The following is a 27,741-nucleotide window of genomic DNA, read 5'->3' as shown; positions in this document are numbered from 1 at the left end:
TGGCCATCCATCCTCATTTCCGTGATTGGTTTGTTCTATAGAAATGGTGGAATATTTCACGAAAAATTTCAATAGTGTGACATCTTTCAGGCTGTCACGATAAGAATGTGCACGCTGGCAAGTCGCATGCAGGACGGCGCATCTCTTCCTAAATCACGGTTCTCTTTAGCTAAGTATACATGCCATGTATTCGATTAAGTAGGCGAAGAGTGTGTCTTTCAATGGAGAACAACACAGTGGATGGCGGAATTGTTGATGAAGAGAGGACGTCCGGTTTTATGCCTGAAAATGAGCAGGGGCATGGACATTCGTTCATCAAAAAGACATTTCATAAGCCCACGTATTGTCACCATTGCACCCTGATGCTATGGGGTCTCATAGGACAAGGATATGTATGCGAAGGTAAGCCGTATTCCATGCATTAATTTATTATGATCGCCAAACAGCTTCATCTTGCAAAATCAACGTGAATGAATAAATCAACACACAGGTGGAGGGTAAGTATGTCGTGAAAGAATAAACTGTGAGGGACATGGGATTTGGGAGGATTTTTTTTTCTTGCAGGGCAGGCAGGTTTTCTGTAGCTTGACCGGTGTGCGATACTCAGAAACGATTGCCGATGTTCGCGATCAATACAATACAGCGCGCTAGTGTACTGATGAACTAAGCAGCTAATGTAAACATCTCGAATGAAGCCTCATCACTCGCTGTCAATGATTTTTCCTTGGATAGGCTGAGAGAGAGAGAGAGAGAGAGAGAGAGAGAGAGAGAGAGAGAGAGAGAGAGAGAGAGAGAGAGAGAGAGAGAATGAGAATTATTGCAAGGACAATATATGCCTATCACAATATTATGCCTTCACTAATTTAAGCACTCTTTTGCATCTATTGCAAAATAATATGATTGTATTGCATAAAATAATTATAACAGAAAAGAGTAAACTCATTATACTGATGTGTTTAAACCATTTACAGTTGAATTTTGCAATAGCTAGTCAGTAGCAATATTGATCAAATGTCAAGTGAATTTCTATCTTGCATAACCTTCACATTCCGAGCTTGACATCTGGAAAGATCAATACATCACATGAATTTGAAAACTGTAAACTGTCTGAGCATGTGTGCAGAGGATGACATGGGGAGTTTGTTAAATTATTGAGATGCACTCTTGATGAACAAATTTCAGATTCCTCGGCAGACTGTTGATTTGAAGCTGATGGAAAGGTCAATCAGTACACAATCTTTTTCTTCAGACAAGACAATTTTTTTATGTTAATGTAAATACTGTGGATTTGTGTGTGAGGGGAGGGGGTCAATGTTTATGGGCAGCCAAAATTGTCCTAATTTGTGGGGATGTTATCTTGTTGGTAGTGTAATCAGACAATTTTAATAAATATTAAACAAACGCTTGTTTATATGTTCCTGGTGATGTAAATTCATGGGCAAGGGTTACCTACCAAAGCCACGAACAATGATGATTCCACAGTAAACATTAATGATTGAGCTCAACCTTGTTATTATACTTATAGTGTGTCCAAGGTTACTGTTTCCACCACTGTTTGGTGAATTTTAATTAGAATACACGTATTTGTCAAAGAATAAAAACAAATTTCTTATGGGGATTAATAATGAGAAGTGTTTACATCTTTTCTCCATCTTGAAATACTGCGGAGAGACCTCTCACAATTTTTCAACACTATCGTTTGGGTACTTTTTATATTGTTTGCAATGCAAACTCCCTGTAGACTTCCTATTTTTGGTTGTGTATTAAAACCCAACGCTGTAGAGGAGGTGTTTCAAATCAGAAAATCTGGACCTATTTATGATTATCGAAATATAAAGCAAGAAGTGCTGGAAGCAGAAACTTGGGACAGAGTACTTTTCATGAATTCAATAATTATATAGTTATTATATTTTAAATGCATCTATGTGTGCTTATTTTTGAGTAGTAGGGATATTGCAGGTTTTGGTAAAGCTTTTTCTGGGTACATGGCAACCTTGAATGGTGCAAATAATAGGCTTTGGACATCCACACTATTTTTGGAACACTTGTAAGGCCGCCCAAACTTAATTCTACGTTTAATGTAATAAAACCAATCTTCAGAAATATTAATTTATGAACAAAATGTACAGAGGTTTATTTTAGGTTTGCCTAAACATTATGACTTTTATTTATAGCTATGTCAAAGTTGTAAAACAGTCATACTGGCTTAGACTTCAGGGGCAAATAATGCGATACACCCTTTTATGTCATTTTTTTTGTTTACAAATTTTGTACAATGTATATTTTTTCATTGAAATATGTCTTAACTGACCAGGAAAACCACTGCAGTGTCTATTATTATACACATACTAAGCTTAACCATCATTTAAAAGCGTACACAAAATTTGATATAAAATCAGACCAAGCAGCCTTAAAATAACGGTAAACAATGCAATTAACAGTTACATTGTATAAAGTTTGTACATTTTGATTGCACATATATCCATGTAGTTGACTTGGTTATAAACCCTGGATCATGTGATCTGTAATTCAAAAGTTGGATATTGGCTTGGGATATTTAGTAATGACTTTAAGAATTGTAAAACATAGAACCATTTTAACAGGAGCTTGGACTTTCGGTAGTTGTGTCAAACAGCCTGTCTATTTCATTGCTAGCCACTCTGTCATGGCTCTTTGAAATCAGCAAGATTTGACTGGCTTTTGAGCTAAGACTACCCAACCGGTGCATATTTCGCTTGAAATCGCATCATTTTTAAGTTGATTTGACGCAAGATAGTAACACCCTACTGAAAGTCCAAGGTCTTGTTAAAATGGTTCTAGTTTATGGACAATTACTTTAAATGTATTAACTTTGGGAAAGTTAAATGTATTGTTTGTGACCATCTTTCTTATGTTCAAATACTTGTGCCCCTGGTAGAGCACTTGACTGGAGATTCAATGAATCTGGGTTCAAATCACATTCTGGTTAGTCATGATTTCCCCCATCCCATTACATTTGGTGCTGTGGCCAACCCCTGGAACAGACAGGTTTACTCCTTTCAGAGGAAAAAAACCTGTGATGTTGATCTTCAAGATCATTTAAAAGGTGGAAGGAAAGTGATGGTCAGACTGGTTTGGACTTCTGGCACCAGATTAGGTCAGTTGGCTGAGCACCTGACTTCACCTGACTTAGTTTCAAATATCTCACTTCCATTCATCTTTGAGAAGTGCAGGTACAGTGTTAATGAAATGACTACATAATAATGGTCTGAGTCAAGATTTGGCGTACTACATTAAGGTCATACAAAGGGAATAGTAACTTTGGTGGAATTGGTAAACAACAGATTAGTCAGTTGTTGTAATAAACATTGTATGTCAGCCCAGTGCTGGCATTGTCATTGTTTACTATAAAGGAGTGATCATGTAGACCTGAAGGAAAAGACCAATCAACAGGATTGACAGATCTAGAGCTTCATTAAAGTCATCACAGTCCTTCTGTATACTAGGAATTAAAATAGTTCATATTGGTTCAATGAAAGAATCTTATTTACAATATACTCGGTATATTGGTATACATGAGTGGCTAAGGACTGTTGCCAGATGCAGTATAAACAAATACATGTATAAATGTTGAAAACAAAGACAATGGGAAAGATGGGATGGGTCTGAACATATTTCTAGCAGGAATCATTGATTTTCATTAGTTGAAAATATAATTTATTCGTAATTAAATAATAATTAATTACGATGAGGAGCTAGTGTACCTTAGTGACCAAAATAAATAACAAAAATTAAAGAACAAAAAAATAATTTCCCAAAATAAATATGGAATTTGAGTCAACTTAAAATTGCCACAAGGAGGGCGACTTCGTACCTTGATGCAAGGTTCAGTGAAGAAGCCCTGAGCAAGAATGTGCTTGGGTTTATATACTTGTTAAACAATAGTGAACACTTTTAACAGAATTGGCCAATAAGAATTTACGTTTATAATAGATGAAAGAGAAAATGAATAACGAACCCGATGAATTTGGAAATAATTTAAGTAGGTACTACTACATTTAAACAGTTTTTTCGTTTGATTAATATTCCATATAAGGAAAAAATCACTCACAAGATTTAGAAGTTTTGTCTTAAGGGTCTGATGAAACCAATAGAACAAATGGACAAAATATATAGGTATAAAATGGGATTTGAACATGGGCCCTCAAATTTGGATTGGGCTTTATTTATTGTCTTTTTTGTTTGTTTTTAACACATTAAACATTAAAGCTGCTTGGTCCGATTTTTTTTGTTATTACAGTATCAAATTTGTTCCTGGAAAACCCTTTATCTTAGAAAGTTATGGACTTTCTCCTATTTACGCGAGCAGAATCAATCTCCTTTCAAAGTTAGAAATATTCAAAGTAAATAAAAATAATTTCCTTTTGGGCAAACGAAAAAAACAAACCAAAGTGCATCACGGGAATTGTTAGAAAAGGAAACCGTTTGGTTTTGTCCCCTGAATGATTCAGGTTACTAGTATTTGACCCGCATGCTATATATGCATGGATTGTAAAGAAAGCAAACTTCAGAAATATTAGCGAACAAAATGTACACATGTTTATTTCTACTTTGTCTGATTATTTCGACCTCTATTTAATGCGATGTCAAAGTTGAATACAACCATGATACCCATCTCGTCATCAGGGGTGAAATTTAACATGAGGCGAAATAACGCGATACCCTTTTATGTCATTTGTTTGTTAACAAATTTTTTACGTATTTTTCTTCATTGAAATTTGGCTTAATTGACCTGAAATGCAATGTCTATTATTATACAGATACTAAGCAAAACCATCGTTTAAAGCGTCCATAAAATTTGATATAAAATCAGACCAAGCAGCTTTAAATGCTTATTAAGTTTATAAATAATCACATATTACTATAATCACATGTTTAATCTTGCTCATTTCCATTCATCATTTATTCTTTCACAAAAACCTGTCATTAGGCAAAAGGTTGTTTTTATCTTGCATATATTCAATGTCTGATATCTAGAGCTAGAACCAATAGACAATTCTATCAGTTAAATCAATTTTCATCAAATTCATTACATTTGGATTCTATCACATTTATATATATTTAATTGACCAGGCACAGAAATCTTCCCTAAAAATAAAAAATAAAATGTTTATATTCTGATCAGTGCATTCAACAGCCTATTCTTGACCACACCTTATTTGAGGCGCTAATTCAGATTAATTCCATTTTACAAAAGATGGTGATTGACAAGAATCTTGATTATTATACAAATAGTTAACATTATACAAATATTGACTGGGGTTGAGGGCAACATTGATTATATTAGCCCCCAAGGGCCGAAATATTGCCCGACGCGAAGCGGAGGGCAATATTTTCGTCCCAAGGGGGCTAATATAATCAATGTTGCCCAAAACACAGTCGCAAATACTTACATCCGTTATGATAGCAAACCGTCGCATTGCGCGTCCGTTGTTTACTTGCCTTGACTGACTGTCTTTTATGACGTCACCTTGTTTTGGAGTCGCGAAGAATTATTTACGTCATCGTTTACGAATCAACAAATCAGAGCCGATTATTTGAAATAGAGGGAATGTTCTCTAGATATTATTCCTAGCCGGTCAATATCAAAAAAATATTGACCGGTCAATATTTTTGGGACGAGCTAATATTACAATTATTGACTATTCGTCTATATAGAGTTATATAGTGAGAATATACTACTGAATATAACAATTTCATTTATTTGCTCTGGGGCATAAGATAAATGTAGTTCTCTTTATAACTGCCAAAGAGCCTTTGGCAAGATCTTAGGATAGACTTTTTCCAGCAATTTGGTTGTAAGCATTGGGATTTACACCATTTATTTAGAGAATAGTATTAAAGTAACTCTGACCTTAGCCCATTTTACACAGATCTATCATAGGTACAAAAGTCAAAATCAGCATGAGGCTTTCCATCTTCTTGGAGTAACTTTTTGTCCTTTTAAACAATAGGCATTGTAGTCGCAATGAAAATTTGTCTGCATTAAGAATTGGTTGAGAGTTCTGTTGTAAAATGGAGTCCTGAAGCCCTGCAGGCTCACAAAATGTGAATATTGGAATCTTTAACATTTGATAACACTGGTCATTTCACCAAAATGTTAAATATAGTACACTTAAACAATAAAATGCTTTCTTTGGTAATTTATGCAAAATATGAAGGTAGTGACATTGCAAAAAAATTACCTAACCCATGTAAGAAATAGAGAGAATCATACTTAATGGATGTGAATATAGCTAAATGAAATGCATTCAATAGCATCGGTTAAAATTCTCTCTTTTTTTCTGCACAGTTTGCAACTTTGTGGTCCATGAGCGATGTCTGAAATTAGTGGTGTCTGCCTGCTCCAGCATTGCCACAACTCTGATCAAGAATCCAGTGGCTCATTGTTTCTCGACACCCTCCATCTTCAAACGCAAGTTCTGTGATGTATGTCGCAAGCGGCTGGAGGACAGTGCAGCCATCAGATGTGAACGTAAGTCTGACTCTTATCACTAACATTTGGATTTTTTTGTGTTCATACAGAGCTTTTAATAAGGGGCAACAGGAAGCAGTTTCTTCCACTTCCACTTACTGAAAATTCTGTAACACAGTTGATGAGATTGAAGCTCGATAATTTTGGTCCTTTGTTTTGTCTTGTAGTGTGTGAATACTATGCCCATGTGGATTGCCAAGACTTTGTGGTCAGCAATTGTAAGGAGTGCGCCACCTACACCCCGGACAATGATCGTGTTGGCGTATGTATAAAAGGCTACTCACATTTGCAGACACTCGTTATTCTAATCTATAATCCAAAAGTTAATGCTATGCATGTTAAGCAATACATCATTTTTAAGCTCTTTTCTATCTTGTGAATCTCATTTGGCCTTGATTTGATTTTTGTACGTGCAGTCGGTGTATCTGCCTCATTTGCATAAAAAAAAACTTTTTGTGAAACTGTGTATATTTTGTAAGTAAATGTCAGGACAAAATTTTCTTGACATTAATGATATATAAATGCCTTATACTGAGTAATCTTCTAGGTTGAATCAAAATGGTCCTAGGAAATAGATAACGGAATAGAACTACTGTAATTAATGATGAATAAAAAGTAAAATTTTATATTTTTTTATGAAATATGATTCTTTGAGTAGGTGTAAACTGAATGAGGAAATGCAAACTATATGCTATAAGATGCTTTTGAACAAGCTGATATACAACTGTTACACAAATCCACCTCAATTCTTTTGTCAAAATGAATGATTTATGAACTTTTGAAACAATATAGCAAGTTATTTTGTGGGTGCTCAATTTTGGCATTTGATACCAAAGTTACCAATGGGCTAAATTGAAGTCGCAAAACTCATTTACTTATGTGCTTGTTGGGTTGAAAATTTGAAATCGCCAAATTTTTGTAAATTATAAAGATAATATCAGAGTCAAAATCTCCAAATTCAGACTCGTCAAAATAGCCTGCTGTATAGTTTAGAAGTAGAATAGATTTATTGATTCTTATCTGTAGGATTAATTTCTGAAATTTTAAGTATACCCATCCATTTGTAATTTTGCCACAAGATGACCATGGCACTCATGGTTTATATTCATCTTGCCTGATGTTTTTATTCTTACAGCAACAGAACATTGTGCAATACCATCACTGGAGGGAGGGGAACTTGCCAGCTAACTCCAAATGTGTAGCGTGTAAAAAGACCTGCTGGTCATCTGAATGTATGGCCGGCATGAGGTGTGAATGGTGTGGTGTCACGGTAAGTGTTTGTTCTGATTGAGTAGTTACCTTAACATCTTTGTTCTGACTGTATAGTTACTGCAATATCTATGCTCTGACTGCATAGTTACTATAATGTAACTGTAACATCTTTGATCTGACTGCATAGTTACTGTAACATCTATGTTCTGACTGTATTGTTACTGTAACATCTTTTGATCTGACTGTATTGTTACTGTAATATCTTTGATCTGACTGCATAGTTACTGTAACATCTTTTGATCTGACTGTATAATTACTTTAACATCTTTGATCTGATTATAGTTATGTAACATCTTTGATCTGACTGCATAGTTGCTGTAACATCTTTGATCTGACTGCATAATTACTGTAACATCTTTGATCTGATTATAGTACTGTTACATCTTTGTCCTGACTGCATAGTTCTGTAACATCATGATGTGGCTGCATAGTTACTGTAACATCTTTGATCTGACTGCATAGTTACTGTAACATCTATGTTCTGACTGCATAATTACTGTAACATCTTTGATCTGATTGTAGTTATATAACATCTTTGATCTGATTGCATAGTAATGTAACATCTTTGATCTGACTGCATAATTACTGTAACATCTTTGATCTGACTGCATAGTTACTGTAACATCTTCAATCTGACTGCATAGTTACTGTAACATGTCTCTTCTTAACTGCATAGTTACTGTAATATCTTTGTTCTGACTGTATAGTTACTGTAACATGTTTGATTTGACTGAATATATACTGGAACACTTTGTTCTGACTATTTTGTTATGTAGTTGGTTCTGACTGTGTAGTTAGCATAATATCATCGTTGCATCTATATGGGTACAATATCATATTTGTTCTAAATGCATAACTTGTTTTGACTTTATAGTTAATGTAAGGTGTTTGCTCTTACTGTATAGTTACTGTAACATATTTTTCTGACTGTTACTGTAACATTTGTTATGACTGTTTTAGTACAAATACGTGTTTAGACTGTATAGTAAACGTAACATTCTCTTTATGATAAAAAGTTGCTTTGACATGATCATCAATTTTAAAGATAAGTTATCATTTAAAATATTCCTCTATTTAGCTTGACCTGTAAACAATAAGATGGTATTGGGTGAATTTAATATGTAATTTATAAATTTGATTTCAGTCCCATGCAAGTTGCTACAAACTTCTTCCAGCAGAATGTAATTTTGGGAGTTTACGAGAAATCATGCTGCCTCCAAGTTGTTTGACAGTCCCCAGGATAAACATCAGCATGGATAAGATCCTAGGAATCAACGTCAGGACTCCCGATGGTAGGCTTTGTTATTTGTTCTCTAAAATAAGATAAAAATCACTCAGTAGTAAATTGAGGTTTAAGAAGAAGACTTGGGTTTTGGTTATGTTACATCCTCCTTCTTTCCCTCCAACTGAAGAAGAGAAGAAGACATACTTAAATGTTAAATGTCACAGTATTATGTTTTTATCTGTATGAAAAAGGTAAAGTTATATTAATTCAAGGTGTATAAATCTAAAGTGGATACCACGGTGATATTTTAAACACTACAGAATACTACACAGAGCTACGATCTTTACATGGAAGTTTACACATAGCTACAAGCTTTACCTGAATGTTTACACAGAGCTACAATCTTTAATTGGATGTTTACACAGAGCTACAAGCTTTACTTGGATGTTTACACAGAGCTACAAGCTTTACATAGAAATCTACACAGAGCTACAAGCTTTACATAGAAATCTACACAGAGCTACAAGCTTTGCATGGAAGGTACTCTGCACAGAGCTACAAGCTTTACATGGAAGTTTACACATAGCTACAAGCTTTACCTGAATGTTTACACAGAGCTACACGCTTTACTTGGATGTTTACACAGAGCTACACGCTTTACTTGGATGTTTACACAGAGCTACAAGCTTTACATAGAAATCTACACAGAGCTACAAGCTTTACATAGAACACTACACAGAGCTACAAGCTTTGCATGGAACTCTACACAGAGCTACAAGCTTTACATAGAACAGTGCACAGAGGTACAGGCTTTGCATGAAAGGAACTTTGCACAGAGCTACAAGCTTTACATGGAACTCTACGCAGAGCTACATGCTTTGCACGGAGCACTACACAGAGCTACAACCTTTACATGGAGCACTACACAGAACTACATGCTTTGCATGGAGCACTACACTGAGCTACATGCTTTACATAGAACACTACACAGAGCTACAAGCTTTGCATGGAAGGAACTCTGCACAGAGCTACAAGCTTTGCATGGAACTCTACGCAGAGCTACAAGCTTTACATGGAAGTATAGACAGAGTACAAGCTTTACATGTAACACTTCACAGAGCTACAAGCTTTACTGGGAACCCAAAACAGAGCTACAAGCTGTACAGGGAAGTATATACAGATCTATAAGCTTTACATGTAACACTTCACAGAGCTACAAGCTTTGCAGGGAACTCTAAACAGAACTATAAACTGTACAGGGAAGTATATACAGATCTATAAGCTTTACATGGAACACTTCACAGAGCTACAAGCTTTACTGGGAACCCAAAACAGAACTACAAACTGTACAGGGAAGTATATACAGATCTATAAGCTTTACATGAAACACTTCACAGAGCTACAAGCTTTCATAGAACACAGAACACTATACAGAGCTACAAGCTTTGCATGGAGCACTACACAGAGCTACAGGCTTTACATGGAAGGTTGACATAAAGAACACTATACAGAGCTACAAGCTTTACATGGAAGTCTGAAATACACAACTCTACACAGAACTGGCTTATATGAAGCCAAGCATTGTAGAAAGTATTGATTTTCCCCCACCGTGAATCAACTGTCATGGAAATGCTGTCTGCATCACACTTACAGTGTAGTGCTGTATTATTGGCAGAAGATGTTTCTAAGGATTTTGGTCAAGTCTAAGAATTGCTATTTGCTATTGAGTACTGGCTTATCTTATTGGCCATTAAATTCCCTGTGTAAGAGCAGGCATCCTTAAATTGGCAAACAATATAAGGGTATTATTAGCAGTTTTAGAATTAAATTAATTTCAGTTGTAATACATGTATACATTAATGAAACTTTTTAATTGTATATGAAATCTTTAATGTACTAGAGATCTCAAATTGCCTACTCATCTAATGTTGGTGCGTTTCTTTAAAAGCAACATCATAAAAGCCAAATCTTTTGTACTGTAAGATCAAACTCGATATAGCATTTTGTAGAAAGATGAAATTTGATTAATATGAATTTGGTTTTACTGTACAGAATAGAACACTAGTAAGGTTGGTAGTCATATAGTAGCATTTTAAGTGTCACAATTACAAGTACTTGTTGATAGATTGTTACTTATTTGGGGTTGATGATACTGTAAATTCCTTATAATACGCGAGTACTTAATTCCACGATTCCACTGTTTTGTTTCAAATCGCGAGAATATAAAACCGCGATCACCATTTCTTTGTAATAATTTCCTATAGTTTAAAACTGTCTGAAAAATAAAAGCGAGATTTTAAAATCCGCGAGGGTTGCTTCTCATGATTTTACGCGGAAATTATTTCCTCGCGTTTAATTAGGAATCTACAGTAAAACTAAAGTAAGTGACCAGAAATAGATAGATTTTCCTTAGATATCGTTTGATATTATGCTCGTAAGCAGATAGCGTATAAGATATGCTCTCTGCAGTGATTGGTGATGATCAGTTTGGTGTTTTAAATTCCCCAGACTTGCTTGATAAAAATACCCATAGTAACAGTTTTATCAACAAAAGGAATAGCATGTACTGTGGAATCGTAAGAATTTATGGTGGCTCAATTTTCATGGTATTTGTGGGTAGCCCTCCCCAACGAAATTTACACCTTCGACAGAAACAAATTTAGAGTTATCTTTTTTTACTGAAACTGAAGACCAAAGCATCCACGAAATTACACCCCCACAAATAAAGAAAATCCCACAAACCATGAAAATTGCCTCCCACAATTTTATATGATTCCAGAATAGTTCATTTGAAGTTACTCTTCTGCAGTTGATCGTATGGATGTTATTACATGTACTTAATATATGTACTTTGTTTAAAAATCTTTCCAAAAAATTGTCTGTTTTACCTGAATTTGAGATACCATACACAAGGTAATTTTTCGCCCTGTGTTTTTTTTTCGCCCCTCTACACAAGCAAACATTTTCGCCCTGTGAGGATTTGCCTAGACACAGTTAGAAATAGGTACTTTTTCGAATTAACACAGTTATTTAAAAACTGTTTTGTTATGTAGTTGGTTCTGACTGTGTAGTTAGCATAATATCATCGTTGCATCTATATGGGTACAATATCATATTTGTTCTAAATGGGTACAATATCATATTTGTTCTAAATCATCCCAGACACAGTTACAAATAGGTACTTTTTCGAATTAACACAGTTATTCAAAAACTGTTTTGAATTCGCCCAGATGTCAATCTGTGAGCAGACACCAAAGGTGAAAGGATGAAAAATAGAAGGGGGCGAATATTTCCCTGTATACAATAAATGTCTAGTGGAATGATGGAGTATCAAGACAATTATTAGTTTACAATACATGTAAATAACATTCTTCTAACATTGTCTTTACTCATTGTAGAACCAGAGAAGATAGAGAAAGCCCAAAAATCGAAGCCCAAGAAGGGTAGTCGAAATGGGACATCTGAAGAATCGGATAGCTATCTCAGTAAGGACATTTGTTAATGGAGTATTTGAGTGTATATATACATGTAGTAAGTGCTCATGTTTGATAATTAAAGTAATTGTGTGTATATATACACTTAGTAAGGGGAATTGTTAGATGAATTATTGGTGTGTTTATATGCATGTATATTCATTAAAGGGGGACCTGTTGAATGGGGCACCTGTTTGATGGAGTATAAGTGTGTATATATGCATTCAATAAGGGGCACGTGTTTTAAGGAGTATTTGTGTGCATATTCATTCATTCAGTATGGGGCACCTGTTTTATTGAGTACATAAGTGTATATTTACCATATTCTTTCAGTATGGGGCATGAGTTTTATGGAATATTTGTGTCTATATATACATTCAGAAAGAAATGTTACTTGATTTTAATTTGCATTTGCAAAGTTTTTGGTATAAAAATGATAAAATGATAAAGGGAAAGCCTTGTTTTAATTTATTGGATAACATTATGTTTGTTGTCATGAAAAATAAAAAAAAAAAATACATTTTGTCTCCTTTTTATTCGAAGATATACATATACATGTATTATGCGAAAAATAATACCTGAAAAGCAGACAATAAAACCATGGGTTGTGTTGCTTTATTCTAGATGCTAACACACCAGTTTCTGAAGTGTGTTCTGAGATTTCAGAGTTTATTTGGTAACTTTTTATTAACAGTAAAACCAGTTTTCGATGACTGTCCATCCAGTGGAGATTCCAAAAACGAGGAGGAGGAGAGAGAACGGAAGTCGCCTCGTGAAAAAGAGTACAAGGACAAAGATAAAGACCCAGATCGTGAGTATAGTTTCCCCTTAAAAGTTTAGTCCCCACTACATATTAACATGTGTTGCGTTCAAGTATAAAAGATTATTTTATATGTTATGTGTAAATGGAATTTATCTGTAACTGGTGTGATTTGGATTTTAGTGGAAGTTTTCCATGTGTATGATGGGGATAATTCATTAAGAGAAAAGAGATACCGGACAGTATCTGTTCCAAAGAATGCTTCCTTTCAAAGTATATTGGTGAGTTTAACTAAGCAGTAACTGCTCTCAGATTGGAATTTTTTGAATACCTTTTATTAGAACATGAACTAATGAGGTGAAAATAAATTTTTTCATGACATAGGAAGCAACATTGAAAACATTCCACATATCAGATGATCCGAAGAACTATTATGTCTCAGAAGTGACAGACTCAGGTACATAACTGGCAATCACATTCTGGCCATTTTATTCTGAAAAGTGTCCCTTTATCCCCAAAACTCTCAGAATTTCTATATTTGAATAACTCATAATTAGCCACAAGTCTTGATTTCTACACAGCAAACAAATATACAGAATTCACTTTTGCATACAAGTGTCATTGTCTGATATTAAATATTTTGACATTAATGGTTAAAATTTTGCTAGCTAATGTTCTGCTGCTTATTATTTATATTCAGCTTGATATTTGAATATCTGTTAGTTTGAGGGCAAACAAGTTTTACTTTTGAGTTTAAAATTATCCTATAGAAATCTGAATTATAATTTTAAAAATGCACATAAATAAAAAAAATAAACAAGCAAAAGGCCAAAGTTGAACAGAATGAAGAAATTAAAGTTATATACAGGTATCCCCATGATCTGTAGGGTCCGTGATTTTCTGGATGTTTCATTGAAACTTTGATTCCAGAAAAGCTATGAAATATTGATTGCTAATTCGTGTGTTCTTTAGAAGAGAGGGAGCTAGATGAGAATAGTCCAATCAGATCACAGCTGAAGACGTCAGACGACAAGAGACCCTCCATTTTCCTACGTTATCGAGACATGGACTCGGAAAGGGGCATGATCAAAGTCTACCCAGGAGTGTTGAGGTACGCTGATACATATTGACATCACTTTTTGTACATCTTTTTGTTTAAGGGAATAAGTTTACCATATAGAGGGGGAAAATAATGACCTTGACCTGACCTTGCTTTGGAAATTATAGGGATAACAAAACCTAGTGATGTCTATTTGATTGTTTGAACATTTTATGAATATTTTACTATGACAATTTTATACAAGATGACTCCTTCCTTCCAAGAGAAACTTAAAACTGGTTTGAATAATTGTTGTTGTCTGTTCAGGGTATCAGGTAGTTACAAAAATATAGAGATTGGCTCCGACATGACCTGTGTGGATGTTATACGAGAGGCTCTTCAAAAGTTTGGTGTGGAGGTAAGTCAATATGAGTAGCAGAATAAAAGAAAAATGAGTATGAAAATATTAATCTTTCTTTTTAATATACCCCAGTATAAACAGTCAGTGTGTGAAAATTTGCCTAGAAATACATATACAAATATAGTTTCATATTGAATAAAATGGCATGGTTTACTACTACAGTCATGAAGAGGTGTTTTCAGAATGTGCATTATTTTTCAGGATGTGGTCCCGGAGACCTTCAACTTGATTGAGGTCCTGTTGGATAAAGGGGTCAATGAACAGGTGTTACCAAGTGATGCAAGGCCATGGCAGATTTTGCAGAAGAGTCGAAAGGTAACGCATCCAATTCTGCACAGTAGCCTCTGTCTAAATAATGTGACCAGGGATATATTTGCATATTGGAACTTGAAAAAGTTGGAATGATTAAGGATTTAGGCTCAAATAATGTATAAAATGTAGCACTGATTTTTGAATTATTTCTTAAGGTCAAGATCTAGTAAATGATTCCAGAGTGTCTTTTTGGTGATAGAACCATTATGATGTCATAATTGATTTGAAGAATCGTTTTCCTGTACTTTATGGCTCTAATGGAGTTATGTAGAAAATTAAACATTTTTTTGACATTTTATGTTAAATCATGGGAAAAGTAATCCTGATACCTATGTTCAATTTGACATCGATTTAAAGAGGAAGTCAAGAGCTTGTTTCATTCCCTTTTTGGAGAGACTTTAGGCATTCTAGGTATATTTCATTAGTCATAAATGGACAGAACTCCCATATTTTTTCCTTATTTCCTTCATATTTCATTGAAAATGACAGTTTAAAACATGATTTTTCATTGTGTTTACTAAAACTTTTAGCCCCGATACACCCTACCAAACAAAGCTATTGTTTGGAACCTGTAGGCACCTCTTGTTTACTAGATCTTGACCTTAAGATAAAAAGTGAGTAGTTTGTACATAAGTTGACACTGCATTATTTTGAAGTTCACAAACAGATCTGCTGATATAAAATGGATATAAAATGTTGTGTACTGGTGCTTATTCATATCCTTGCATATTGTGAAATTGTGTATAGTTGTACTAGAGCTGCAGAACTTAATATTTAATGCATTAATAATATCCTCGACACAAAGGTTTAAAATTTTGGTGTTTTTTTTTCAGGACTCCTTACAACGGAACAGGATGACCAGGTTTTACCTAAAGCAGAGGGAGGACCCCCACGGTCCCAGTATCTCACTGTTTGTAGGAAATCTACCCACAGGCTTGGCTCAACGACAATATGAAAAACTTCTTTTAGATTTTATAACTCCAGGTATGCAGCTTTTATGCTTCAAATATTACATGTAATTCAGAACTTTGACATCAGAAGAGGTGAGAATGTGAAGATTTTTTTTTACAGTTAATGTTGTCTTTGTTTCTTGACAGAGAATAAATGGTCCTATTTTGATGTGATATACTATGAATATGGGTCTCTAGTGCTAATATACAACTCTGCAGAACATGCAACCAGTGCATTCAACATTTTGAGTAATAGTACATTTGATCAGAAACCAATATTAGCATTGCTTTTACCCAATATTCAGGTGAGTGTCTCATTATTGATAAACAGCAGCAATAGAAGAATCATTTCTGATTTGCTTAGGTGTAAGGAATATTATGCAAATGGAAAATAATTAATGATGATGAATATGGATTCACATTTTCTACATAAAGAATCATCATCATAAGTAAAATAATTTTTTCAATTTTTAATAAATCAAAGTAATATGGAATGTTTGCTCAACTTGTATGAAATTCTGATTGAAGGGAAATATTTCTGAGAGCTGTCAATAATCAGAAATCAAAGGTTACATTGTTTACCTTGCAGTCCCACATGATCTTAGAAAACGTCAGCCCTCTGCTAGTTTTTGTCAATGCAAAGAGTGGAGGCTGTCAGGGCTCTGAGCTCATCACTTCCTTCCGCAAACTTCTGAACCCCCATCAGGTGTTTAACTTGGAGAACGGGGGTCCTCTACCCGGCCTGTATGTGTTCAGACACGTAGCCCACTACAAGATCCTGGCCTGTGGGGGGGACGGGACCGTGGGCTGGGTCCTCTCCTGTCTGGACAATGTGGGACAGGATGCGGTGTGCCAGTCGCCTCCCCTGGCTATTGTTCCATTGGGTACAGGTGAGACAAGATGGTGCAATGATAAAGTACTGTAGATTCCTTATTTTACACGGGTACTTAATTCTTCGATTCAACCGTTTTGCATCAAATTGCGAGAATATAACATTGCGAACACCAAATTTTTATCACAGTTTCACAAAGTTTATGTATGTCCGAAAAATAAAAGCAAGATTTTAAGATCCCCAGGATGTGCTTCTCACAATGCAATGCAGATATTAATTTCTCACATTAATTAAGTACAGTATCTTAGTAATAGTTGGAATTTTTCTTTGTCTAAAAAAATAACGTAAAAAAAAAATTATTACATGATGTGAGATTGTGGTGTAAAGATGAAGTATTTAATTCAAATTGGATATGCTTCCTTGCTCATGAAAACAAATCAGCAAAATAGATTTCATACATGTATTATTTTTCTTATGAATAGATTGATTGTTTTCTATCATTATGATTTGAATTAACAAACAAAATTTATTGGCAGGTAATGATTTGGCAAGAGTTTTACGCTGGGGACCAGGTTACACAGGTGGGGAGGACCCGTTAAATTTACTAAGGGACGTTATAGATGCTGAGGAAATAAAACTAGACAGGTGAGACACAGAGCCAATCTGGACTGATAGTGGTTTCACTGGGATCTAAATGAGCTAGTCTACATACAGCTTGAAATATTGAACTCAAAACAGTTGCTTAATGTAAATGTGTTATATGATTCGTAGGATTTGTTGGGACTCTATACTTTTTACTCTGTTGCAATTTTTTTTTTTATAAACCTTATTATAAAAATAGTTTGATATTTATATAATAGGCCTATATTATATATTATATTTATGTAGGTACCATTCCCAACCTATTTGCATTGTGGATATATTTTCCAGCTTTATAGGAGTTTTGTTGTTATTAATTTAAAAAAATTAAATAATGTACACCTGTATTGAGATTACAGATGTAGAAAATTTTAATTGATTTTTTAAAATTCCTACAAATTCATCATACATGTAGCTTAGATTAACTGGATCATACTAAAATTGATTCATTAAGAATGTGGTTTCTTAAATACTGGATGGTATCTCCAAAAAACAAATTCTCAATGAGTGGTACATGTTTAAGTACAGATTGGTCAGTGTTAGTGCTTGCTTGTAGGTGGACTGTGATCTTCCATCCAAACGAGAAGGAACAAGAAACCAAAGACCAGTATGAGGACACAACCTCAATATTTGTAATGAACAATTATTTTGGTATTGGAATCGATGCTGAAATATCTTTGGACTTCCACACAGCCAGAGAAGAGAAACCAGGAAAATTCCAAAGCAGGTAAATTATCTAATACATGGAAGATATTTGAAAGGAGGGGGCATGTACTTTATGCCTAGTCAGCAAAATCTGATGACAAACCAGTGTATTATTTTCTTTGGTAAATGAAACTTAACTGCACAACAGTCTAATAACAAGTGATAAAATGAACTTATATGTAGATGCTGTCATTAAGAACAAGCAAGCATATTACTCAAATATATTCATTTTGGTAATGAAAAATAAATATATGATAATTGTTGCAAGACTGTTTCATTTTTATTTAGACTTGTTTTATCTTTTTCAGAATTCATAATAAAGGGTTTTATTTTAAAATGGGATTACAAAAAATGGTAAAGAAAAGACTGGTGAAAGACTTGCATCGCCACATTAGACTAGAGGTGGATGGGCGACTAGTAGAGTTACCACCAGTTGAGGGAATAATTATACTAAATATACTCAGGTAAACTCTTTTTCTCGATTTTAAGTTTCTAATCAAAAGATCATCTTATACTGGCATGGAAGAGAGATTTCGGTTGTCACAGTTTTTATGCAGGTGCCCTTCATTGTAACACCTTTTGTAAGTGTTAAGGGTAAGACTATGTTTTTACAGTTGGGGGTCTGGCTCCAACCCTTGGGGACCGGAAAGGGAGGACCAATTTGCTAAACCAACTCATTACGACGGGATGCTAGAGGTCGTGGGGGTCACTGGAGTAGTTCATATGGGACAGATCCAGAGCAGTCTACGAGCCGGAATCCGTATAGCACAGGGAGGTCATGTGAGTGCATAGAAGAAATAGCAATGTGATTTATATGAAGAAAATGCAGTGTAATTATTATGAACTCTGAGTGTGGGATTTAGATATCCTGATGTAAAAGTCATTCCATGCATTCACATTAACCAACTCTTATTAGTGTTTGAGAAAATTTTCTTTGAAACCAGACCTACTTGTTTAAGATGGTAAATCAAAGATTGGTTGCATAAATGTTGTTGCAAACCATTTAACTTCTGGGAAACAGTGAACATTTTCAAATTAAGTCATTGCAAATAAATACAGTCAAACTTTGTTATCTAAAACTAGATGGGACTGTTTAGAAACTTAGAGATATCTGAGTATTCAAGATATCAAGGGTTAAATACTTAAAAAAGAAGTGGTTGGGACTTAAAATTATTTCAACATATCCATTGTTTTTGAGATATCAGTGTTCGAGATATTGAAGTTCAACTGTATTTGTTGTACAGTATTTTCTACCAACAGTGTCATCATTGAGACCAAATAGCTATAAGAGAATTATTTTTCTTTTTCTCAGTTTATGATCACATAACTTACACAAAATTGTTTTCTTTTTCTTAGTTAAGGATCACATTACTGACAGACATACCTGTGCAGGTAGATGGAGAGCCCTGGGTACAACCTGCAGGACAAGTTGTAGTTCTAAGATCAGCATTAAAGGTGAGAGAAAATAGCCGCAGAACTCTCAATATCTCTCAATAGACCCTTTCAGGATAACTGCCTTACTACTCTTTTGCAGGGCAAATTGATAAAGTTTGGCAAAGTTTTAGTCCATGAAGGGGTCTATTGCTTTGCATATTGTGGTACAATGGAGATGATTACTGAAAAAGAAGCTTGTTGAATACTACATATCATCTCCCTATTTAAGATTTGAGTTTAAGTTCAAAACTTTGCTTTCCTTTCAGGCAACAATGCTAAAAAAGAGCAAAAAGAAGATGAGGCGGAGAAATACAGAACCTAGCATATTTTTTCCTGACAATGAACCTCTGCGTTTACAGTCACCCACAGAGGAGAGTGAACCACTCTAACTCAGTAAGTGGAAGAAAAGTGTAAATATAGGGGCAGTGTTTACTGTAAACTTTACTGTTTACAGTCACCATTAGAGAAGAGTGAACCACTCTCAGCAAGTGGGAGATAAGTGTCAATACAGGGACAGAGGTCACTGTAAACTTTTACAGGGGCTCTGCACTGTAAACTGCTTATACAGGTCCAGTGTCTACTATACAAGGACTGTATTATAATCTACAGCGACAGTATTTACAGTCTTATTTAGAAATTTCAAAGTCGTCACAAGTAAAAATGACAGTTTGTAGTGTGGAGTTAAGTGATTCTGTTCTTCTTTGACAGGGTAGACAAGTAGTGAATATAAGGAACCTGACATCAAAACGGTGTGGACCGAATGTATGGATGAATGAATGCCAACTATCTCGGCCCTCCTACAGCCAACCTCTGAGGTCAAGGCCATTGTCTCAAGATTGTCTGGACTTGGCAAATTATCTTCATACATAGATTTTATTAAACAAAAAAATGAGAAAAACAAGAACCACAACTCCATGCATGAATCCTCTATTGAACTACATCTGGAGATCTCCCGCCATCTTCTGTCGCTGCCCCTAGGGCAGGGACTGGATGTTTATGTCGAACAGAATCAATGTTGTTACATTTCCTGGGACACCGTAGCCTACCAGAAATACCTCCTTAAATCTCATTGGTCAAGAATAAAACAGAAGCAGCTCGACTCCGCTCAGCATGCAACACAAGCAAGGAAAACAATACTCATTCTCCTCGAGTTCAGCTTCCTTCCAGCAGAAACCTGTACAAGGAATTCTATAGGTTATGTTTTTTAATAGTTAAGGTATTCAGTTGGGAATGTATTCCAATGTTCAGCAGAGAAAGTTAATAGATCAACACATGTGAGTAGTACAATTATGCATAATGTTTGTGTGTGCATACAATGGGAAATCATATACTAACATGTATTAATTAGTTCTTTATCTTGTTTAGTCAAAGGATTTAAAAATGAGAACAAAAAAGTCAACAGTATTAGACTTTTTGCACCCATTGGTAAACGAGATATTGTAATGTTATCATGCAGCACAGCTGTTATGGTAGAGATGGAATTATATTTTTGTTTCTGTTTTCTTTTTGGGGTGGACCAATAACATATTAATCATGGCTTAGATTCCTTTGTTATTGTTCTTGTTTAGGCTATATTGTTTTATTTAATATTTTATCAGTGCATGATTTCAAATGGCATACATACAGAGTATTAGAGGAACAGGTGTAATAGATGTATATTTTTTTGTACCTATTACAGGAAAGAAAGTTACTCTAGTGAAAGTATAATCTCTATCTTCTCTCCTCTGTCAGAATTTAAATAACAAAAAAAAAACATATCAAGAGATTTCTTCTGTGGCAAATCACCATGACGGTTTTAATGTTAGTATCAGGATGAGAGCTTGATTTGTGTGTGACAAGTGTGAGAGTATTTATAAGTGTGACTGAGATTTCTCTGCGAACACAGCTACTGCTTCCATTTCTTCCCTCTACATGTAATAGGAAGTATGTTTAAGAGTGAAGAGCCCAGAGTTAGGAGTCCACAGGGAAAATGAGAAAACAAATGGAAAATACCCCCTCCTTCATCGTTTTGAATGCTTGTCTTTGCGATCTGTCTCACTTCATACTCAATACTGAAGGTACAAGGGTTAAACATTGCTAGATATTGAAAACTTCAACAGTTTTATGTATAAAGAATCCAAATTATTACACAGGCTCAAAGACCATAAACTGAGAAAACTTGGGTCAAAATTTAGAATTGATGTAATATTGGTAATACAGTAATGGATTTTTAATGATTAAATTAAGGAGTGTTTTTATGGATTAATATACACAAACAGAGAATAACCTTTTATCATTTACAATTTATGGGAATGAAAAATCATAATTTTTTACTTGAGTCTATTCTTAATTTCTGTTACATGGATGATGGAAATTTCTAATGCATCTATTTAGATTTGGTTATGACCATGTTAATATAAGTGGAAAAGAATGACCTGTGCATTTATTACTAGTATCTTTGGGATTTCTCTATATTGTACATGTATTATCTTTGGGATTTCTCTTTATTGCCAGAGACTGCTAGAAGTTAAGTATCGGTGCCATTAGGTGATATCCTGGAAAATGCTGAGTCATAGAAATAGTGTGCTTTTATCTTAATTTGAAAAGATAATTATCTCTTTTACTAAAATTAATCAAGTACTGCTGAGTTGTAAAATGTTTTCTAAACAGTTTCTCTGCAGATCACAATAAGTTCATTTATGTAGCATTTAACTTAAAATGTTGTAGCCTCTACCAAAAATGATAGTTTGAAAAACAATATTTCAGTTACTGTAAGATTGTGTCTTAAATTCAAGAAAATGAGAATCATACATAGTTGACTATTCCTTTATTCTGTACATAGTTTAGAAGAAATTGTTTTCATTTTTAAGAATTTCCATTGATATTGTTTTGTTGTTATTGGATGCTGAATAAATCTGGTTACTAAGGCAAGGGTGGGTTTGATATGAATTGCTACAAAAAATTATTCCCCATCACACTGCAACTCTTCCTTCAGTAAATACAATATTGATTAATAAATTAGTTGTTCTTTTTATAATATATCGGTGCTGTTACTATTAATTTGTTCAGTCTTATGTATATGTTACATTGATGAAGAAAGATGGTCCTATGCTGTCTGAAGATGTAACAGTTTATATTTTTTATTTTGAAAAGCGATATATTTGATAGAAAGAAAATGTCAGAAGCCATGACTAACTATTTTAGATGATCTTTGTCCTATTCACCATTTTTCCGTTGCTAGTTTATTATCTGAGGACGAGGCAGAACAACCGGCGAGTAATACTGGAGACACCCTTGCATTCTTACACAACATATTTGCCTGGGCTGAGATGTGTTGATAATTCAGATGGATTATTACATAGAAAACTTACTACTAAAGAGATAATTATGTCAGTAGATGTTGAAATGACAATTCTAGACATTGTTTGCATTTTGTAAAAGAACTCCCGATTACATGTATTAGAATAACTTTGATGTGACCGTTTCGTATTGTTTCATTCATTGCTATGGTGACTGACTTGTTACCATGGTAACAAGTGTGTTGTATACTAATCTATATGAATTTATACCTATGGAGGCCGAGGCCAGAGGGGTTGACATATTTCTGATAGTTTGATAGATTTCTTGTCCACAACAATCCTGTATATGGGTGACTGTCTTCAGCTGGGAATATGTTACAATCATTTGTGAATTTTTCCATTACCAAAATAGACTTTTTTTCTGGATATATTTTAGCCCATGGAATTTCTACAGGACAGGAGTTCTGTGGGGCTTACACACAGATAATTTGATGGACAGTGCTGACTACTACTATTACACGTGCATGCTGATGGCATTTCAGATGTTCATTGGCATGTATTGCCCAAGTTGAAAATGCTGGAAAACGTTCTTCACTATGATTAAATGTGTAATTTTCTTTCTATTATATATTTAGTGATCAATTCATTCATGTGCAAAGCATATAATGAGGGTATCAGAGATAGTAACTTGTCCTTTTATCTCAAAGATCCATGGGGTGGGCTAAAAGGTACAGGGCCACACAAAATGTGCTTTCAAGAGTTAATTACCTTAACATGGGTGGATAAAATAAAAAATAAAGTACAAGTTTCAGGTCAAAAAAAATATTCATATTGTCAAATTTATCATTTTAAAATCTATTCATCTTTTAATTTAAAAAAAAATCAAATCTCTGAGGTTTAAAATACCATTTTGTCTCTTGATATAAAGAATCTTGAAACTAATTTTTGTGGCCTTGTTCAGTGCTCTGTTTCTGAATTGGGAAGGGGGACAATAATGCATGTTTAATCATTCCAGCAGTTTCTTCTCCGTCTATTGCTGACAATACTATAATTGTTGATTTTAGCATATTTTGTTTATATATATACATATATATTATATATATTTATCATTTAAAGAATCTAGACTTTTTACTCTGTCATTAAATAAAACGTGAGATCTGTTGGTGTTTGTGTCTTTGTAATATATTTCCACACAGAGACTCTAAAGCAAAGGATGACTTGAACATGATCTGCGTGTGACCTTTTTATTAGTGAAGATATATACCTTCATATTATGTCCATTTAAGACTAGTAAACATTGCCAAGTTGGTCTATGAGTAACATATGCCAAGACAGTGCAAGAAGTAGAAGTACTGGGTAGTAGCCAGTTGTAATGCAGATCTTTGGTAATATGTTATTCAATATGTTTGTAAATTGCCTGTGGAGCTATGGAAAAGTTAAAGAAAAAAAAAGGGGAAAATATTCAGTATATGTTGCACAACACCTCTAATTTCTCCAAAGTCAAGGTGACCTTGACATTGACTTCTCTAAAACTTTCAAAGGACCATTCCCACCCATCCACAGCCTCTTGCTTATTATGATATCAGATCAGGGGTATGTCATGCATGAGCCTCTGATATTTCTTCTCACAACACAACGAGACATGGAAGTATATGCCATGGATGGACCGATGGAGTGGACATTATTTCATTATACACGTACCCATTTATGCGCTAGTTTCAAATTCATGTAATGTTGCTACAAAATATTTTTGAAAAATGGCTACTGGTTAGTCCATTGATTTGAAAAAAATTATGAACCATGAACCAATCATTATGAAAATAACATCTGTACATCTTTATATAACTAATGATGACCATAGAAATTATCAGAAAAATCCTGAGTTTTTGGAACTGAATTGTACAAATTATGTTTGCAGACTGATGGACAAATAGTTGAACAATGCATTTCCTATGTACCAAATTATTTTTGCAGACTGATGGACAGACAGTTGAACAATGCGTTTCCTATGTACCAAACAAACTTTGTTTACTTGGGGTTTATAGTAGTACTGAAGTAAGGTGCTTTCTATTGAAAAAAAATCCTAGTATCAATTACAGAACACACCCAGTAAAACTGAGGCCTGTTTAACAGAGCAAGCGCTCGCGGGTGCTCATCATAATTTGTGTTGCAGGTATAGGGAATTTTGGCGAGCGCTCACTTCATTGAACTCGCTTCAGATTAGACCTAGATGAAAGTACAAGCATTTTTGCTCACTTCATGCAATGAAGTACAAATTAACCAATTTTCATGATAGATCTCGTTTTTCAATGTAAAAAATAATGCTCCTTCTGCAAGCCTATTTTTATGACCTTGACCAACATGATAACCAATCATGGCATTCAGATCAAGAGTATGGTGGCATATTTCTGCCCCTACATACAAGATAAATTATGTCAACATGCAAGAAAGTTATGTCAATATGCAAGATGATTATGTCTAGTACATGCAAAATAATTATGTTGACATGCAAGTTACAAATTTATTTATTATACTTTCATGTTAAATACTGAAATCTGATTAGTTTAGACGCAGTTGATAATTCAATTACCCTCAGCGTAAGCAACAACACACTTGGCAACGGGTAACACTATATAAATAGTGCCAGTTTGGGAGGGTAACAGTTGAAATCGACAACTTCAACTGTTATCCTCCCAAACAGGCAATATTTATTTCATTATACTGAATGTTGATTTAAAGAAAACTTAACTGCTTTTCTACAGGAATGACTTCAATTCTACTGCGAACCGTACTCGCATCATTTGTATGCATGTAACAATTCGTATTATTATATTTTCATGTTAAATACTGAAATCTGATTGGTTTAGACGCAGTTGATAATCCGTTCTATTACCCTCAGCGTTAGCAACATACTTAGCAACGGGTAACACAACGAATTGTTACATGTGTGTACGGTTTGCCGTAGAATTCATGTGAAGCAGTAAAAAATTCTCTAAAATTAAGACATTCAGTATAATAAAACAAGAATAGAATTCCTGGGTCCCCTTGACCAAAGTATTAGTGGTATAAACATTTGGTATGAATTTAATGAAAATCCGTCAAAATTTGTAGGCATGAGAGCGCTTACAAGGTCAATTTTTGGATAAAACGGAGTCATTATTGTGGTCAAAGTCCCATAACTCCAACAAAAAGTATCGTTCAATCCTGATTTTCGAACTTGACCAAGGTAATAGTAGTATAAACATTTGGTATAAATTTAATGAAAATCCGTCAAAATTTGTAGGCATGAGAGCGCTTACAAGGTCAATTTTTGGATAAAACGGAGTCATTATTGTGGTCAAAGTTCCATAACTCCAACAAAAAGTATCGACCAATGCTGATTTTCGAACTTGACCAAGGTAATAGTGGTATAAACATTTGGTATAAATTTAATGAAAATCCATCAAAATTTGTAGGCATGAGAGCGCTTACAAAAAAGTGTGACGGACGGACACACGGACGGACGCCCGGCATTTCTATGTCCCCGCACCGCGTTGCGGCGGGGGACAATAAATAGTGCCTGTTTGGGAGGATAACAGTTGAAATTGACATCCCTTGAAAACCATTGTCAACCTCTACTTTGCGTCGGTTGACAATGGTTTCCTCGGGGTGTCAATTTCAACTGTTACCCTCCCAAATAGGCACTTTTTATATAATGTTACCCTTGCCAAGTGTGTTGCTAACGCTGAGGGTAATAGAACGGATTATCAACTGCGTCTAAACCAATCAGATTTCAGTATTTGACATGAAAGTATAATAAAACGAACTGTTACATGCGCGTAAATTATGAGCCTACGGTTTGAGTAGAATTCATGTCATTTCTATATAAAAGCAGTAAAATTTTCTCTAAAATTAAGACATTCAGTATAATAAAACAAATAGTGCCTGTTTGGGGAGGTAACAGTTGAAATTGACACCCCTCAAAAACCATTGTCAACCTCTGCTTCACATTGGTTGTCAAAGGTTTTCTCGGGGGGTCAATTCAACTGATACCCTTCTAAACGGGCACAATTTACGTATAAGGAAATCTGATTTTTATATCTGTAAAATCACTTACTAAAGCCAGTATATGACATCACAAATGTAAGGTGCAACAAAATCATGTCAACATGCGAGTAAATTAGGTAGACATGCAAGATATTTATGGCAATATGCCAGTTAATTATGACAACATGCGACTTATTTATGTCAACATGCGTCTTATTTATGTGATCATGCAAGTTAATTATGTTTACTTGCAAGATATTTATGTCAACATGGGAGATAATTACATTGACATGCAACTTATGTTGACATGCAACTTATGTATGTCAACATACATGATAAGTTGTATGTTGACATAAATATCTTGCATGGTAACATAATTTTTATCTCGCATGTTAACATAAATATCTTGCATGATGACGTGAATATCTTGCATGCTAACATAATTAACCTCCATGTTTACATAAATAAGTCAAATGTTTAAATAATTAACTCGCATATTGACATACATTACTCGCATGTTGACATACATTACTCGCATGTTGACATAACTTTGTTGCATCTTACATCAGTGATATCAGATACGGGCGTTATTAGATCTAAGTGATTTAACAACATAAAAACCAGATTTACTTAAAATATTTGTAACTTGCATGTCAACATAATTATCTTGCATGTAGGGGGCAGAAATATGCCACCATACAAGAGTAACCCAGCTGTAGTCAAGTTTTGAGCCTCTCCCAATATATTTCTGAAATATTTAGGATTTACTAACGTACATTAAATTCATGGTGATCAATGATAGCATCAGAATTTGCCAATTTGGATAGAAAAGGTAGATCAAATAGAGAATCATCTTTTCAA

General features: G+C 34.5%; 1 protein-coding gene across 2 annotated transcripts; it reads left to right on the top strand.

Annotated features, from left to right (window-relative positions):
• On the top strand, nt 1-24,016 carry LOC105341856 (diacylglycerol kinase theta). Of its 2 annotated transcripts, none has more exons than XM_034481985.2 (22): nt 1-402; nt 6,332-6,514; nt 6,682-6,776; nt 7,650-7,784; nt 8,931-9,078; nt 12,410-12,496; nt 13,179-13,295; nt 13,428-13,525; nt 13,629-13,701; nt 14,220-14,355; nt 14,611-14,701; nt 14,906-15,019; nt 15,850-16,000; nt 16,114-16,271; nt 16,556-16,856; nt 17,335-17,443; nt 17,994-18,164; nt 18,451-18,606; nt 18,757-18,922; nt 19,499-19,597; nt 19,843-19,969; nt 20,285-24,016. In XM_034481985.2, the coding sequence occupies exons 1-21, from the start codon at nt 180-182 to the stop codon at nt 19,963-19,965; spliced, it is 2,934 nt and encodes a 977-aa protein (XP_034337876.1). In that variant the 5' UTR covers nt 1-179; the 3' UTR covers nt 19,966-19,969; nt 20,285-24,016. The 2 variants fall into 2 exon arrangements, with proteins under 2 accessions (XP_034337876.1, XP_034337869.1); XM_034481978.2 differs by having other exon boundaries at nt 14,217-14,355.
• The last annotated feature ends 3,725 nt before the right edge of the window (nt 24,017-27,741 follow it).

Source organism: Magallana gigas, chromosome 5 (genome assembly GCF_963853765.1).
Source record: "Magallana gigas chromosome 5, xbMagGiga1.1, whole genome shotgun sequence".
NCBI lineage: Eukaryota > Metazoa > Mollusca > Bivalvia > Ostreida > Ostreidae > Magallana > Magallana gigas.
This window is presented reverse-complemented; position numbering and strand designations above follow the sequence as displayed.